General features: G+C 46.4%; 1 protein-coding gene across 1 annotated transcript in view; it reads left to right on the top strand.

Moving 5' to 3' along the window:
* Window positions 1–13,732, top strand: part of VWA8 (von Willebrand factor A domain containing 8) — a 1,291,603-nt gene that overhangs the window by 893,387 nt on the left and 384,484 nt on the right. Inside the window, exon 34 of the mRNA XM_085621802.1 lies at window positions 9,043–9,197. Within this exon, the coding sequence (XP_085477928.1) occupies window positions 9,043–9,197 (155 nt within the window). The remainder of the gene's footprint in view (window positions 1–9,042; window positions 9,198–13,732) is intronic.

Here is a 13,732-nt window from a genome sequence, read left to right as displayed (position 1 = left end):
CTTTTTGCGCTTTGTCTGGAGCCCCTTGCGTAGTGGTTGCGGTGGGAACCCTCGATGCGTGGCCTTAGATGGACGCCTGAATACGAGGATCGGGTCTCCCTATACGCGGACGATATCCTTTTGTATCTTGCATCACCGCGCAAATCGCTCATTGTGTTGGTGGATGTTTTGAGCTCCTTTGGTCACAATTCCGGATTGGTCATCAACTGGGCTAAGTCCTGTGTATACGTTCTTTCCGGGGAGGCCCCCCCCCTTCCGCGGGGGTGCCCTATCCAGATTGCGCCGTCGGGATTTACGTATTTGGGAATTTTTATAACACTGGACCCGGTGGCCCGCTACGAACGGAATCTTCTCCCCCCCTTCAGCGCCTCAGGGCGGATGTGGCGGGTTGGCGGCGGTTGCCGCTCTCGCCACTTGGCCGGGCAGCACTGTTCAAAATGATGTCGCTGCCACGCTTTTTGTACGCCCTGCAGAACACCATGGACGTAGTGCCGGCCCGTTATTTTCGGGAGGTGGAGTGTCTCCAGCGTTGATTGTTTTGGGATGGGCGGCCGCGGATTGCTCTTGCCAAACTAACTCTACCGTGGTATGATGGGGGGGGTCGCCCTCCGTGACATTAAGCGATATTACTGGGCCTCCCAGTTGGCTGCCGTCAATCACGGGATGTATGGCCCTGCTTTGAACCCGGCTTTTGAGATGGACAAATTGCTATTGCCGGGCGGAGACTATAATCGAGCGCTATACTCGGGGTCCCTTGATGCGCGGTTGACGGGCCCGACGCGGGTCGCGGTACAGGTGTGGCATGCAGCAAATGCGGCGATGGGGTGGAGGGATCGTTTGACTCGGGCTACGCCATTGTATGCGTCCCAGCGTTTGGGTTATCTGTATACTACGAAAGGCTTTGATAAGTGGGATACGATTGGTATCAGCACCGTAGGGGATCTCTGGACGAAAGGGAAATTTAAGACGTTCGACATGCTGAAAACTGAATACCAGTTGAATGATAGGGAATACTATCGGTATGCTCAGGTCCATCATGCCTTGTGTTCCGTGTTTTCGGACGTGGCGGCTATTCCGGAGCATTCCCCGTTGGAGGACAGGATATTGGACGGCTATGTGCCGGATAGCACCATTTCGCTGATTTATAAGAAGCTTATTAATGATCGGATGGGTTTGCTGGCTTCATTGCGGGAGACATGGATTGCCGACGGCTTAGAACTGGACGACGAGGATTGGGTATTGGAGGTGGCCTCCCCGAAAGAGGTGGCTATCCCGGCCCGGTTGCGGTTCGTCCAGCTTAAAATACTCCATAGAGTGTACGTCACGGGGCCTGCTCTGATGCGTATGGGGTATTCGGTGGATAGTTTGTGTAAGCGAGGTTGTGGACTCCTGGGGAGTTTCCTCCATATCCTGTGGGAGTGTCCGGAGGTGACTCGGTTTGGTGCAGAGTGCATGCGGTGTTAGAAGAAGTCACGCATGTTGCCTTGTTGCCGGAGGCACGAAGATGTTTGCTGAATGTCTGGGAGCCGACTGATTACAATGTGACGCAGACGCAATGGGTGACTCTGGGCTATATGGTAGCGAAGCGTGACATTGCACAATTGTGGGGCTCCCAGAGGCCACCCACGGTCTCCGAGTGGAAAGAACACATGGACTGGTGTATGTTCAGAGAGAAAACGGTGTATGTGGCGAGAGGCAAGCCTGGGAAGTGGATTAAGGTGTGGGGTCCCTGGAACTCCTATCGTGGAGGTATATGCGCCCCGCCTCAGATGCGTGAGATAGATGCCGCTCTGTCTCCCTAGCCCGCGCATTCCTGTATGCTCCTGCGACATGCGAAGTTGGTTTCTTCGGCCTTGCCCCCCCCCCTCTGTTTACCCGGGTTGGACTACTCCTTCGATACGAGGGGCACATGCTACTGCTATTAATTTCCTCTGCCTTGTGTGTTTGCTGTTTTTCGTTTCCTAAAAATATGACTTGGGCATTAAGTGAGGTTTAATGCCACGATTAAGGTGATACTTTGAGGTACCCTTTTTGGCGGTCCTACTCAAGAATGAGCACAGCTGAGGGGTCTGCGTGTTACCCTGTACTTGCCATTGAAGCCTCCAGTTTTCCACAGCAAAAACAATAATTTTGGGCTTTTATTGTTAGGACATGTGAAACTACATGTCCTTTGTAATAATATACAGCTTCCTACATTAAGGATCGATGGGCTTCCTTAGGGGAGACATATATATCATTAAGTGAAATGTGGCTTTGCAATGGGTTTAAATGGCAGTCGAACTAGCAGTTTAAAACTCCAGTCGGCAGTCACACTCGGTGGCACAATCAGTGCTGCAGTCCTGGGTGCACTCTTTAATTTACAGGCCCTTGTTATCAATCAATCAGTCAATCAATCAGGAACATTTGTAGAGTGCGCTACTCACCCGCGAGGGTCTCAAGGCGCTGGGAGGGGGGGGGGGGGGGGGGTGCCGCTACTGCTCGAAAAGCCAGGTCTTGAGGTGCTTCCTGAAGGAGAGATGGTCCTGGGTCAGTCGTAGGTGGGTTGGGAGGGAGTTCCACGTCTTGGCTGCCAGGTAGGAGAAAGATCTTCCTCTGGTGATGGTTCTGCGAATCCGTGGGACAGTGGCGAGGGCGAGGCTGGCGGAGCGGAGCTGGCGGGTAGGTGTGTAGAAAGTGAGGCGGGTATTGAGGTATTCGGGGCCCCTGTCGTGGAGAGCCTTGTGGGCGTGGGTGAGGAGTCTGAAGGTGATCCTCTTGCTGACGGGGAGACAGTGCAGGTCTCTCAGGTGTGCAGAGATGTGGCTGTGTCGGGGAATGTCCAGGATGAGTCGTGCAGATGTGTTCTGAATGCGCTGGAGTCTTTTCTGTAGTTTGGCGGTGGTCCCAGCGTAGAGGGCGTTCCCCGTAGTCCAGTCGGCTGGTGACGAGGGCCTGGGTGACTGTCTTCCTGGTTCCAGTGGGGATCCACCGGAAGATCTTTCGGAGCATGCGGAGGGTGTTGAAGCAGGAAGATGTAACGACGTTGACTTGCTTGGTCATCGTGAGGGAGGAGTCAAGGATGAATCCCAGGTTGCGTGCGTGGTCCGTGGGCTTGGGGGCGGTGCCCAGAGCTGGGGGCCACCAGGAGTCTTCCCAGGAGGAGGGGGATGATCCGAGGATGAGGACTTCAATCTTGTCTGAGTTCAGCTTCAGACGGCTGAGCTTCATCCATTCCGCGACGTCTTTCATTCCTTCCTGGAAGCTGGCTCTGGCGGTGGCGGGGTCGTTGGTGAGGGAGAGGATCAGTTGGGTGTCGTCGGCGATGATGTTGAGGTTGTGTTTGCGTGCGATGGCTGCGAGGGGGCTCATGTAGACGTTGAAAAGGGTAGGGCTGAGCGAGGATCCTTGGGGTACGCCACAGATGATCTTGGTGGCCGCTGCGCGGAAGGGCGGGAGACGGACACTCTGAGTTCTGTCCGAGAGGAAGGAGGTGATCCATTCCAGGGCTTTTCCTTGGATCCCGGCGTGGTGGAGGCGGGTTGTCCGGGTGTGGTGGCAGACAGTGTCGAATGCGGCCGACAGGTCGAGGAGGATGAGGGCGGCAGTTTCACCGTTGTCAAGCAGGGTCCTGATGCCATCGGTGGCAGCGATGAGGGCGGTCTCGGTGCTGTGGTTCGCTCAGAATCCGGACTGCGATGGGTCGAGGGAGCTGTTCGTCTCGAGGAAGGTGGTCAGCTGTTTGTTGATGGTTTTCTCGATTACTTTTGCGGGGAAGGGGAGGAGCGAGATGGGACGGAAGTTCTTGAGGTCTGTGGGGTCCGCGGTGGGTTTCTTCAGGAGGGCGCTGATCTCTGCATGCTTCCAGCTCTCCGGGAATGTGGTGGACGTGAAGGAGTTGTTAATGATGTCCCGGAGTTGGGGTGCGATGATGGAGTCGGCTCTGTTGAAGATGTGGTGTGGGCAGGGGTCGGCTGGGGAGCCGGAGCGGATGGTGTTCATCATGTGGGTGGTGTCTTCCGTGCTGACGGGGTTCCAGGTGCATAGGGTGGTGGTGGGGGGCGTAGGTTCGGTGGCAGGGTACGTAGTCTGAGCGCCGAAGCTGTCGTGTATATCGGTGATCTTGCGGTGGAAGAACGTGGCGAGTGAGTCGCAGAGGTCTTGCGATGGCATGATGTCGTTGGTGCTGGCGCTGGGGTTGGAGAGCTCTTTGATGATGCTGAAGAGTTCCTTGCTGCTGTGGGTGTTGTTGTCCAGTCGGTCTCTGAATGATGTCCTTTTGGTGGTGTGGATCAGCTGGTGGTGTTTGCGGATGGCGTTCTTGAGGGCTGTCATGTTTTCTGTTGACTGGTCGTGGCGCCAGGCTTTTTCGAGGGTGCGGCAGGATTTCTTGGAGTCTTTGAGATCGTCGGTGAACCATGAGGCTTTCTTGCTGTCAGGATTGCTTGGAGGGTTCTTTAGTGGTGCAAGGGCGCCGGCGCAGTTGGTGATCCACTGTGTGAGGTTGCGGGCTGCTTTGTTGGGGTCTGTAGTGTTGGTGGGTTGGTTTAGTATATGTTACCCTTGGTATCATATACTAGCGATTTAAAAGTGAGTTATTGTATGCCGATTAGGGATAGCCAATTCAACATACACTTTGTAAAGGGTTAGAACACTGGCACTAAGGTCTGCTTAGCAGGCCCCAGTGCACTCTCGGAGTCGAAAATCCAGCAGCATCAGTCCAAACCTTTGGAGGTGATCATGCAAAAAGAGGCATTTCCTTACAATTAGCAACTTTCTTCCTTGGTCAGCCTTCATCTGTGCTCAACCCTGGAGCAAACAGTCTCTCTGGCAACAGAGAAGTCACAAGACAAGATAGCTGCATGTGGATTGGTGCCTCACCTTTAGGCCTGTGCATACATGTTTTTTTTCTTATGCTGACTTGACTCCTGTCTCAGCTCAATGAGGAACATGGACTCCAAGATGGCACTAGACAGTGATCACAATGACCCAGTAGCAGCATATGCTGCATATAGACAAAGACCTGTCCAGTTCAACTCGGTCTGTGAACTTTAAAAGGCTAAAATGCTTGCTGAATCTAACCAGAATCAGCCTGGTTTGGATAACAACAAAGAAAGTATGTAAACAAACTGATTATTTGAAAAATCTAGACAGTCTGGGAATGTTACAAAAACTTAAAAAGGGGGCCCTTGGAAAGGGGTTTTGTGTGTTTGTATACATTTTGTCATTTGTAAGCAGAGAGGATGCTAGAAATCTTTCGATAGCCGCACAAACATGTTGACATGTTAGGAACTGAGTTTATTATCAACCTTAAGTTCCCCACACTTTGTTATTTTCCCAACCCTGATGTGTCCTAATTAAAGTTTTATGCTCTCACCTGAGGTTAATCCACACTCACTTCTTATATGGACTTCCCTAGAATTTTAGTTTGCACTATACACTTTTTCACAAAGAGCTCTCGCTTAATGCTGATGAGCCCACTCACCCCACTGTAACAACGATCGGGTGAGTGTAGGTCGGTCAATGATGAATCATGACACTAGGGTGGGTGTGTGAGGCCCTACCATCAAATAAAAAAAAAATCTCTTATCTCAGAGGACAGGCCGACACACCACTATTGTGAGATTCTTCTGCTTTTGACATCCTCACCAATACCCTTACCGGCGTGAGTGTTTGTTGTTTCTATATGGTTACTGTTATAGGGAGACCGGAGCCGGGCTTGTACAGTCTCTCCTTCCTCCTCTCCGTGTCATTGGTAAAAATAATGACTGCAAGCCATGTGCATCTTGCCATCAGCACCGAAGTAGAATTGGACTGTTATTAAAGCAGATATTGCTGGTGGTTGTGTAATCCCAAAAGCCCATAAATCTTTTATATATCTTATGTATCAACAAAGCTACCTTCACAAATCTCTTATTGGGATTGTTTGCTTTTATACCTCTACATGCAGACTTACAAGAGCTTCAACGCGCTTATACAACTGTGCAAAAGAGACAGAGCACCAATAAACCAGAAAGCCATGCTTCAATTATAAATAACTTGCAATGCACAAAGAGTAGATGTAAAAGTAAAAAAACATTCTGGGACTTAGAAATTAATATTGGCACCAGTGTAGTTCTTAAATACTGTCACTTTAGACCAAACTTTTTAGTTCTTTGTAAAAGGCAGGCAAACAGGCTTATAGGGTTTGTTGTAATGCATTCTGTTCTGAAGTGTTCGTCTCTTTGGGAGTCTAGGAGGCATTAATGCCCGTACAGCCAGAAATGAGGCAGCATTCATGGGTTTTCATTATCTCGTCCACTGGTTGTGTTATGCAAAGCAGGTATTTGAGCTACTTCTGATGCTTTCTGTAAACAGAGTACATATAAAATAATAATTTCAGTATTCCAGACATACGCAATATAGTGAAGCTGTGCTCCAGGATCTGTTTGGCTCGGCCATATCTGTCTATTCTGTGATTGCTACCCCTCCCCCCATATTTTTGTTTCCCTGGGATGCTTGGAAGTCACCCTATCAGTCTGATGAAGAGGGTAGATAATAAACGACCTACACTTTACCTTTCTGCAGTGACATATATGCTATTAGTCCTTGATCTTCCTTCATACATGAAAGACCTCATATTTGGGCACATGCATCAAGCTAAGGAATTGCAATTCCTTAATAGCGATTTTTAAGGAATCGCTATTAAGGAATCACAATTCCTTATGCATGTAGGTTTTTCTAAAATATTAGCAATTCCTACACATTCCCTAATAGCGAATCGCAAATTGTGATTCGCTGTTAGCGAATGCTTTCCCATTCATTCCTATGGGCCTGCAGGCCTATAGAAAGGAAGGGGAAAGCATTTGCAATTTGCGATTACCAAATAGGTAATCGCAAATTGTGAATGCAATTTCAGGAGTGCTAGGGGGCCATAAGGCCCCCTTGATGCACCCTCAAAAATGGTATGTGTGTACATGTGGCGCACACGTGTATGCGCCACATGGCACTTAGTAAAATGCAATTTTGTGGATTTTTCTAAAGAATTGCAAATTATCATCAAATTGAAGTTGATGTTAATTTGCGATTGCTTAATGCAAAGTCGCATTCTGAAAATGCTTCTTGCATTGCATTTAGGGAATCGCAAATTGCGATTCCCTAACTGCGTTCGCAAAATAGGTAATCACAAAAATTGCGATTACCTATTTTGCGAATGCATTATGGGTTGATGCATCCCAAAAGGCTTTTTACCGGTAGCAAATGGGCCTATTCTGCGAATCGGCCCGTTTGCCACCGGTAACAAAGCTTGATGCATGTACCCCATGGTGTGGATTGCTGTATCATCCTACCTCTGACATCTTCTGGCTTATGTAGGTTGTCTGCTCTTTGCAGAACAAGAGGATCTGCTGGACTGGCATTGTACCCAAGTGTCCCTCCTAACCACAGTGGAGGATTGCTCCCCCTTTTATTAGCTGTGGGGAGACTGATGGTTGGTGGCTTGTGATTCTTAAGGCGTTGGCAAGGCCTTTTTAACCTTTACTACCCTGACTAAGCCTGCCAACCTCCATGTGAATATTCCGGTGAGGCCCCTAATTTGAACCCTTCACTTCCACTGACTGCTTTGTGCATGGAGACCTTCTGCTTGTTGAATGTTGCTGTCTTTGAAGACACATTGCATGGCGTAAAAGATGGCGGTTCCCTGCAAAAACCCTTTAGACATTTTGTTTATGGTGGCTGCAAGTGAGAGCTTTGTATAAAACTGAGCTCAGTGTGGGGGAATGCCTTCAGTTAAACAGTTCAGTTGGTACCAAAGACATTAATGCCTAGGTGAACACTCACCCTCTTAATGACTTTGGCCAGTTTCTCCCTCTTTCTCAAAAGGCCAAACACCGTGGAGTCTATTTCGACTCTCACAAGACCTATCTCCAAAAGTGAGTAAGATGGTTAGTTGTTATGCCACTGACATAATATGCTGAAAAGATAATGCAATCATAGAGGTTGAGCAATGGACAATACTGATATATGTTATATGTGGACTATCACCACATTACCTGTATGCCGCAATTTAGGGCATAAACCTTTTTGTCACTGATAACAAGAAGTTTGGCCCTTCTAGCACTTGTTTTAATAATAGGCCAGAGAAAGTCTCTTTTAATTTATGGTGGGAACGTTAGCATTTTTCTCATCTCAATGAACAATCTTAGGTGTTCATTCCAAAGTAAAGTAAGGGAAATGGATCAAGTTGTTATTTGGTGTGATCAGTGTGTGATCTGCTGTCCTAGAATATTGATGTGCATTAGTTAAAACCTGAAGACTATCCTAAAGCTATGGCAGATCTTTTTTCCACTAGGTGACAAAATGTTGGAGTGAGTTTCCAGACAATTTGACATGTGAATCATTTGCTAACCTTGCAGAGACATGTAAAGCCCATCTTTTCTGAAAGTACAAGGATGCTAGACATTACTCTGCATTTTCAGGGTTTTTGAGTATTTTGCTCATGTTGTGTTATCGGTGGTCTCGGTGAAGAGTAAGTCGAATATGTTTATGACCTTGTGGTTAAGAGCATGGCGTGATTTCTACAACCTATGGCATGATTGCAACCAGAGGTAAAATCTACCATAAGTGGATGGCGTTTTGGGATTTCAGGTTTTAGGATTCAGGATTTGTATACCCTTGGTGATTTCCAGTCATCAGCAGCTATCTTGTGACTGAGGTGTTCATGGTTGAGTGGAGCTTACAGTTCGGTACTGCTAGGTAATGATTCTAAAGAATGAGAATGGTCGAATGCTATTGACCAAACAAGACCTGTTGCTTTATGAGTAATTTCATAGACTCAATGGATCGAGACGTCCTTTGCTGTGGAATGTTTGTGTTCCTACTTTAAGCAAGAAGGACCTGTCTCACAAAAGGCGTCGGTGCAGCTTCATGCTACTTCCAATGGTGAAGATATATGACATGGAGCAACCACAGGAATGTGAGCAGACAAGATTAAATCAACGTTGCCTTTGTTACAAGATATAATTTGAATTTTACACTCTTACCATAGCAGTAAAACCAATAAGTCTCATGTCTTTTTTTCTATTGAAGGCCTGGAGTTGACCGTTCCGCATACAATTTCAAGTGACCATTTACCTTCAGAGAATCTGAGTGCAGCAGTGGGGCAGAAGATCATCGCTCCAAATAGGATCCTCTCGGATGGCAATAATTATGCCACCATTGTGGTTGGATTCCCAGACCTCTTGGTAAGCATCTGATATTGTGACTTTTTTGCATTTATTCATCTGATTTACATATATGAAATATACATTTTTTTAAATGTGAAAGTATATTTACTTAATTCTTTATTATACCTTTAGCATTCATGATGCTTAATGGCAGAATAAATCCAATGATTCATAAATTCTCTCAAATATAAATCGTGGAAATAGATATGTTTTTGAGTCTTTACTGAAAGTTAAATGATACCGATTGTCAAAAGGTTAATTGGAAGGGAGTTCCAAAGTTTGGGGCCAGCTGCCCTGAGGGTGCACCCACAACACTGCACTCTTTTGTGACTCTGCACAGAAAGTAGTGACTGAGAACCAAAACCAGAAGAAGGGTTGTAGTGTGAAAATGAGTGGTAAACCCCTTCTGTAAAGAAAGAGGAACTTGTGCCAAAGACAACATGATGAATAACGCACAATGTGCTCTAAGAACATGTTTTGCTGTATACTCAGCCAGTTCAGTGCCTAGTTTTCCTCGTTCCTGAAGTTTACTTAACAAGCATATGATACATTTTTGAACATGCTGGATTTTTTACATGTCAGAGCCAGGCATGCCAAAATAGAGCACACCCTCAAGAATGAGTGGAGGATAGAGACTGACCTTCAATTGCTCAAAGGAAATTTGGAGTACATGGTGTAATTTTCCTCAGTAAATGAACTTATTAAGGTGTTAACCTGAGTATTAAAATGTAAGTACACTATCTTCTAGTGTAAAGAATTTCTAAAGTACTTGTTCGCCATGGTTTCTTGGTGCTAATGGAATGTACTTTTAACTAGAAGAGAGATCTGATTTGCCAAATGGATTATGAAAAATTAAGATGAGCTTTAAAAATCAGTGTTTTAGCTATTTTTCTCAAACAGAGATAGAGAGGTTAAGAAGCATAATTCAACAGGAAAAAGATTCTATTTTTTTGGCTGCTGCAACAGAAATAAAGGTAGTTGTTCATACTTTTGGAATGTCAAGCAAAACTTTGCTGAGGGTTTGAGAGGGTGTATGGATACATTTTTAGTGGTTAAGGAAGAAGGAGCATGCCCATGCAAGATGTTAGGAAGAATAACCAGGCCTTAAAAATAATCCTCTATTGTTTTGCTTGCTAGTGCAGCTGAAGAGTGGGGTACTGTACCAGCTATTCCTAAAATAAAGGGAGCAGCAGAATGTTTTACTTATTGGAGCCTCTTGAGAATTTTTTTCATAGAACTAGGTAGCAGGCGTTTGCGTAGTACAGGCGTGATTGAATTAGCATGGTTACCACTTCCTTATGGTGGGTTGTTGGTGTGAAAGGGAGAATCTTTTAAACACTCAAGTTGCCATAAGCAAGTGTTTGGCACTTTTTCAAGTTGTTGTTTTGGAGAGAAATTTGTATCCATAACAACACCTACATTTTTGGCAGTCAGAGAAATATTTGTCGGGAAAGCCCTGTACTTGCATTACACACTTTGTGCACCAGGCTATGATTGAGCAAAACATCAGTGGAGAGCTGAACAGATCCTTTATGCCTGTGTGCTTTATGAACCTGAGTTGCATTGCCAGCTGAATGATCCTCTGACCAATATCTTCTTGTTATAAAGTCCTCATGAAAGTGAATGATATCACAGTGCCTTTTGATGGAGCTGATGTTCAGGGTAAAGATAGCCAGCACCCAGTTAAGATGGGTTGGCTGTTAAATCTCACAAATCGAGCACTCCCCATTTCCTTCTGGTTCTAGACCATTCTGATCTAGACCTTTGAAATATAGGCTCCTAAAACTGAAGCTGACAGGCGTCAATCTCAGGTTAAGGGTTGATAAATTATATCTATGGAAACATATCAGGGCAGCAAAACTTTGTCAAACTAAATCTGATGTGCAACAAATTCTACAGGGCGAAGTCAAACTCTTGATACTTCTGCTTCCATTAGATTGTTTGCAAACGGACACCTTCTTCACATTTTTTTTACTGATGTGTCCATGGCAACGGTTTATGTTGACATGCTTATTTAGGTAACCAGGTATGGTTTAGCCCACATGGGCATTCTGATTTTCTGCTTCAATAAACAGGTAAACTGTCTATATATAAACAATTAGTATATGAGGAGATCATGCTTTTGATACAAACGCTCAATACTTCCCCTGGAAGCAGCCTTATTTTACATGGAAATCCTTGTGCATTTAGTCTAATACAGGATAGTGAGGTGTTTTGTATAGTATCGAATTTTAGGGACTGTGGTGATCATACAATCTACATGTGTTAATCTGTATGGGCATAAAATTGACTGGTTTGTTTAGAGAATCTATGCAACAAGACAAAGGGCCTCATTCCATGTGCCCCCGGTAATCCCAAGAGGGATGGTAAGGGGAGGCAGCTTCATCAGGATTTCAAGATATGGTGTGTCACCCAGGGACATTGGCTGCCAAAAGCAGATGAAATCTTGTGGTGAAACACAGGGGAATATACAGGAATCAGCATGGAAATATTGATTCCCAAATGTTGTTCCACAAACACAAGATTGTTTTCGCCCCTTCTACTCCAGAGTTACTGATGCCCCTGTTATCAGTGACCCCAAGGGCAGGGTGGAACATAAAGTAGAAACCCCACCCTGAGTGATGTTTCGCTATTAATTTTTAAGTTAAATTAGGGATTCTGGTCTTCAGTTAAAACAAATAACATATAGTAGCTGATAAAACACCAAAGTAGTGAATATCTGCTTTTCAGCATAACTGTAAAACAATGACTTTTGCTGCTCTTGTACTGATTTGGAGCTCTGTGCCGTCAAATCGGTATAAGTGTAGCACCTCCTCTGGGCACTTTATATGATTGATGGCCCTAGTACTCCACACTTAGGGTCCATAGTGAGTCTTACTATCATCAAGGTCCCTGGGCCCCCACAACCTACTTCCAGTTCCCTGTCCCTGTAATTCGGGGAGCATGGCTCACTCCACCTGACTTCAGCTTGCTGTTCTCGGCATGGTGCTGTGTTGCATTTAAATGTAACAAATGTAGCTGTGCGTGTTCTTTCATTACAACATGGAAAACTCACCAGAACAATGCATGTGGGACAACTGCTGCAAAGCACACAAGGATAGTTTGGCTTATGCTACTCACACATACTAGACAAGAGCACACCAGTCCCCCTCACCATTTTCACATAAGCATAGGCCCCTTGTGTCTGGTAATGCTCAGACCATAATGCATCAGAATAGTCGTGTGGAATCAAGAATTGAAATATGATGTGGAACAAGGTGTGCAATATGTTGGAGAGTGTTCTGATATGAACTGATCTAAAGAAAAGACCACAGAAGGTCTTCGTGAGCACCACCTGAGGCAGGATGGCAGACTCTTGATGCAGGTTTTCTCGGTTGTGCGGGGTTGGTGAACACTGTGATGATGCTAAAGAGCTCCTTGCCAATGGATGGAGCTGGCTTCAAGGCGGGTGGCCAGGGCTACCTTTTTGGCATTTTCAGGCCTATATGGTATTCATTGAGAGCCACTTTGAAGTTGGCTCGGTCGCTGGCCGTTTTGCTGGTGCGCCAGATCCTTTCTAGTTGTTTGCAGTTGCATTTGGAGGATTTTAGTTCAGGAGTGAACCAGTTGGTGTGTTTGGAGTATCTGCCTTGTTTTGTGGGTTTGAGGGGTGCGACTATGTTGGCGCATTCAGTGATCCAGGTGTTTTGATATTTTGGACGGCCACTTCGAGGTTGGCGGTGGTGTCCGGGGATAGTTAAATAGGGTGTGTTGAGCCATAGATTTTACGTTGCCTTGCTTCAGCTTCTGTGGGCAGTGCTTGTCTGGTTGGTGGAGGTGGTGTAGATGGAGAAGTGGAGCAATGCCTAATTTCCGAGGTGTGGCTCTATTTGATTCTGTTGCTGGCTGTGAAATAGGGTCCAGACTTTGTCCAACTATGTGCTTGGGGTCTGTGACGATTTGGGTGAGGCCGAAGTTGTTCATGCTCTCGGCTTAATTTGCCGTGTTGGTGTAGTTTGGGTGGTTGAATTTGAGGTCTCTGAGGAAGCTGAAGTTCTTGGAGAAGAGGGCCAGCGGGGCCATGAAGTCGGAGATGTCCTTGCAGAAGGCGAGGATTTGTCCTGGTGGTAGGTATGCCGGGGTGCCCCTGATGGTGAACTTGCTGTCTGTGTTGAGCTTGAAATTGAGGATTTTACATAATGAGGGTGGTGTCATCACTGGCTTATGTGCAGTGGAAGGACTCTTTGTGGATGATGGCAACGCCACCTCCGTTTTTGTTGACTTGGGCTTGGTGTATGATCTTGTAGCCGCTCAAAATGGCAGTGGCGATGTCCTGTGCAGAAGAGGGGTTGAGCTATGTCTCGGTGAGTAAGATGACATCGGGGTGAGGGAGGTGATGGTGTCCCAGATCTCTGTGGCGTGTTTGTGGAGTGATCGGACGTTGATCAGGAGGTATTGGAATTTGCTTGGGTTGGCGGATATGGGCTGGGTTCTAAGGGGGGGGTGAGTCGATATTGCAGGAGAATCGGCAATCGTGGGGAAGTGAGGCTGAAGAGGTCGCTGCGAGGTCCTGG

Source organism: Triturus cristatus, chromosome 8 (assembly GCF_964204655.1).
Source record: "Triturus cristatus chromosome 8, aTriCri1.1, whole genome shotgun sequence".
Lineage (NCBI taxonomy): Eukaryota > Metazoa > Chordata > Amphibia > Caudata > Salamandridae > Triturus > Triturus cristatus.
The sequence above is the reverse complement of the archived record's forward strand: the minus strand, read 5'-3'. Positions and strand labels throughout refer to the sequence as shown.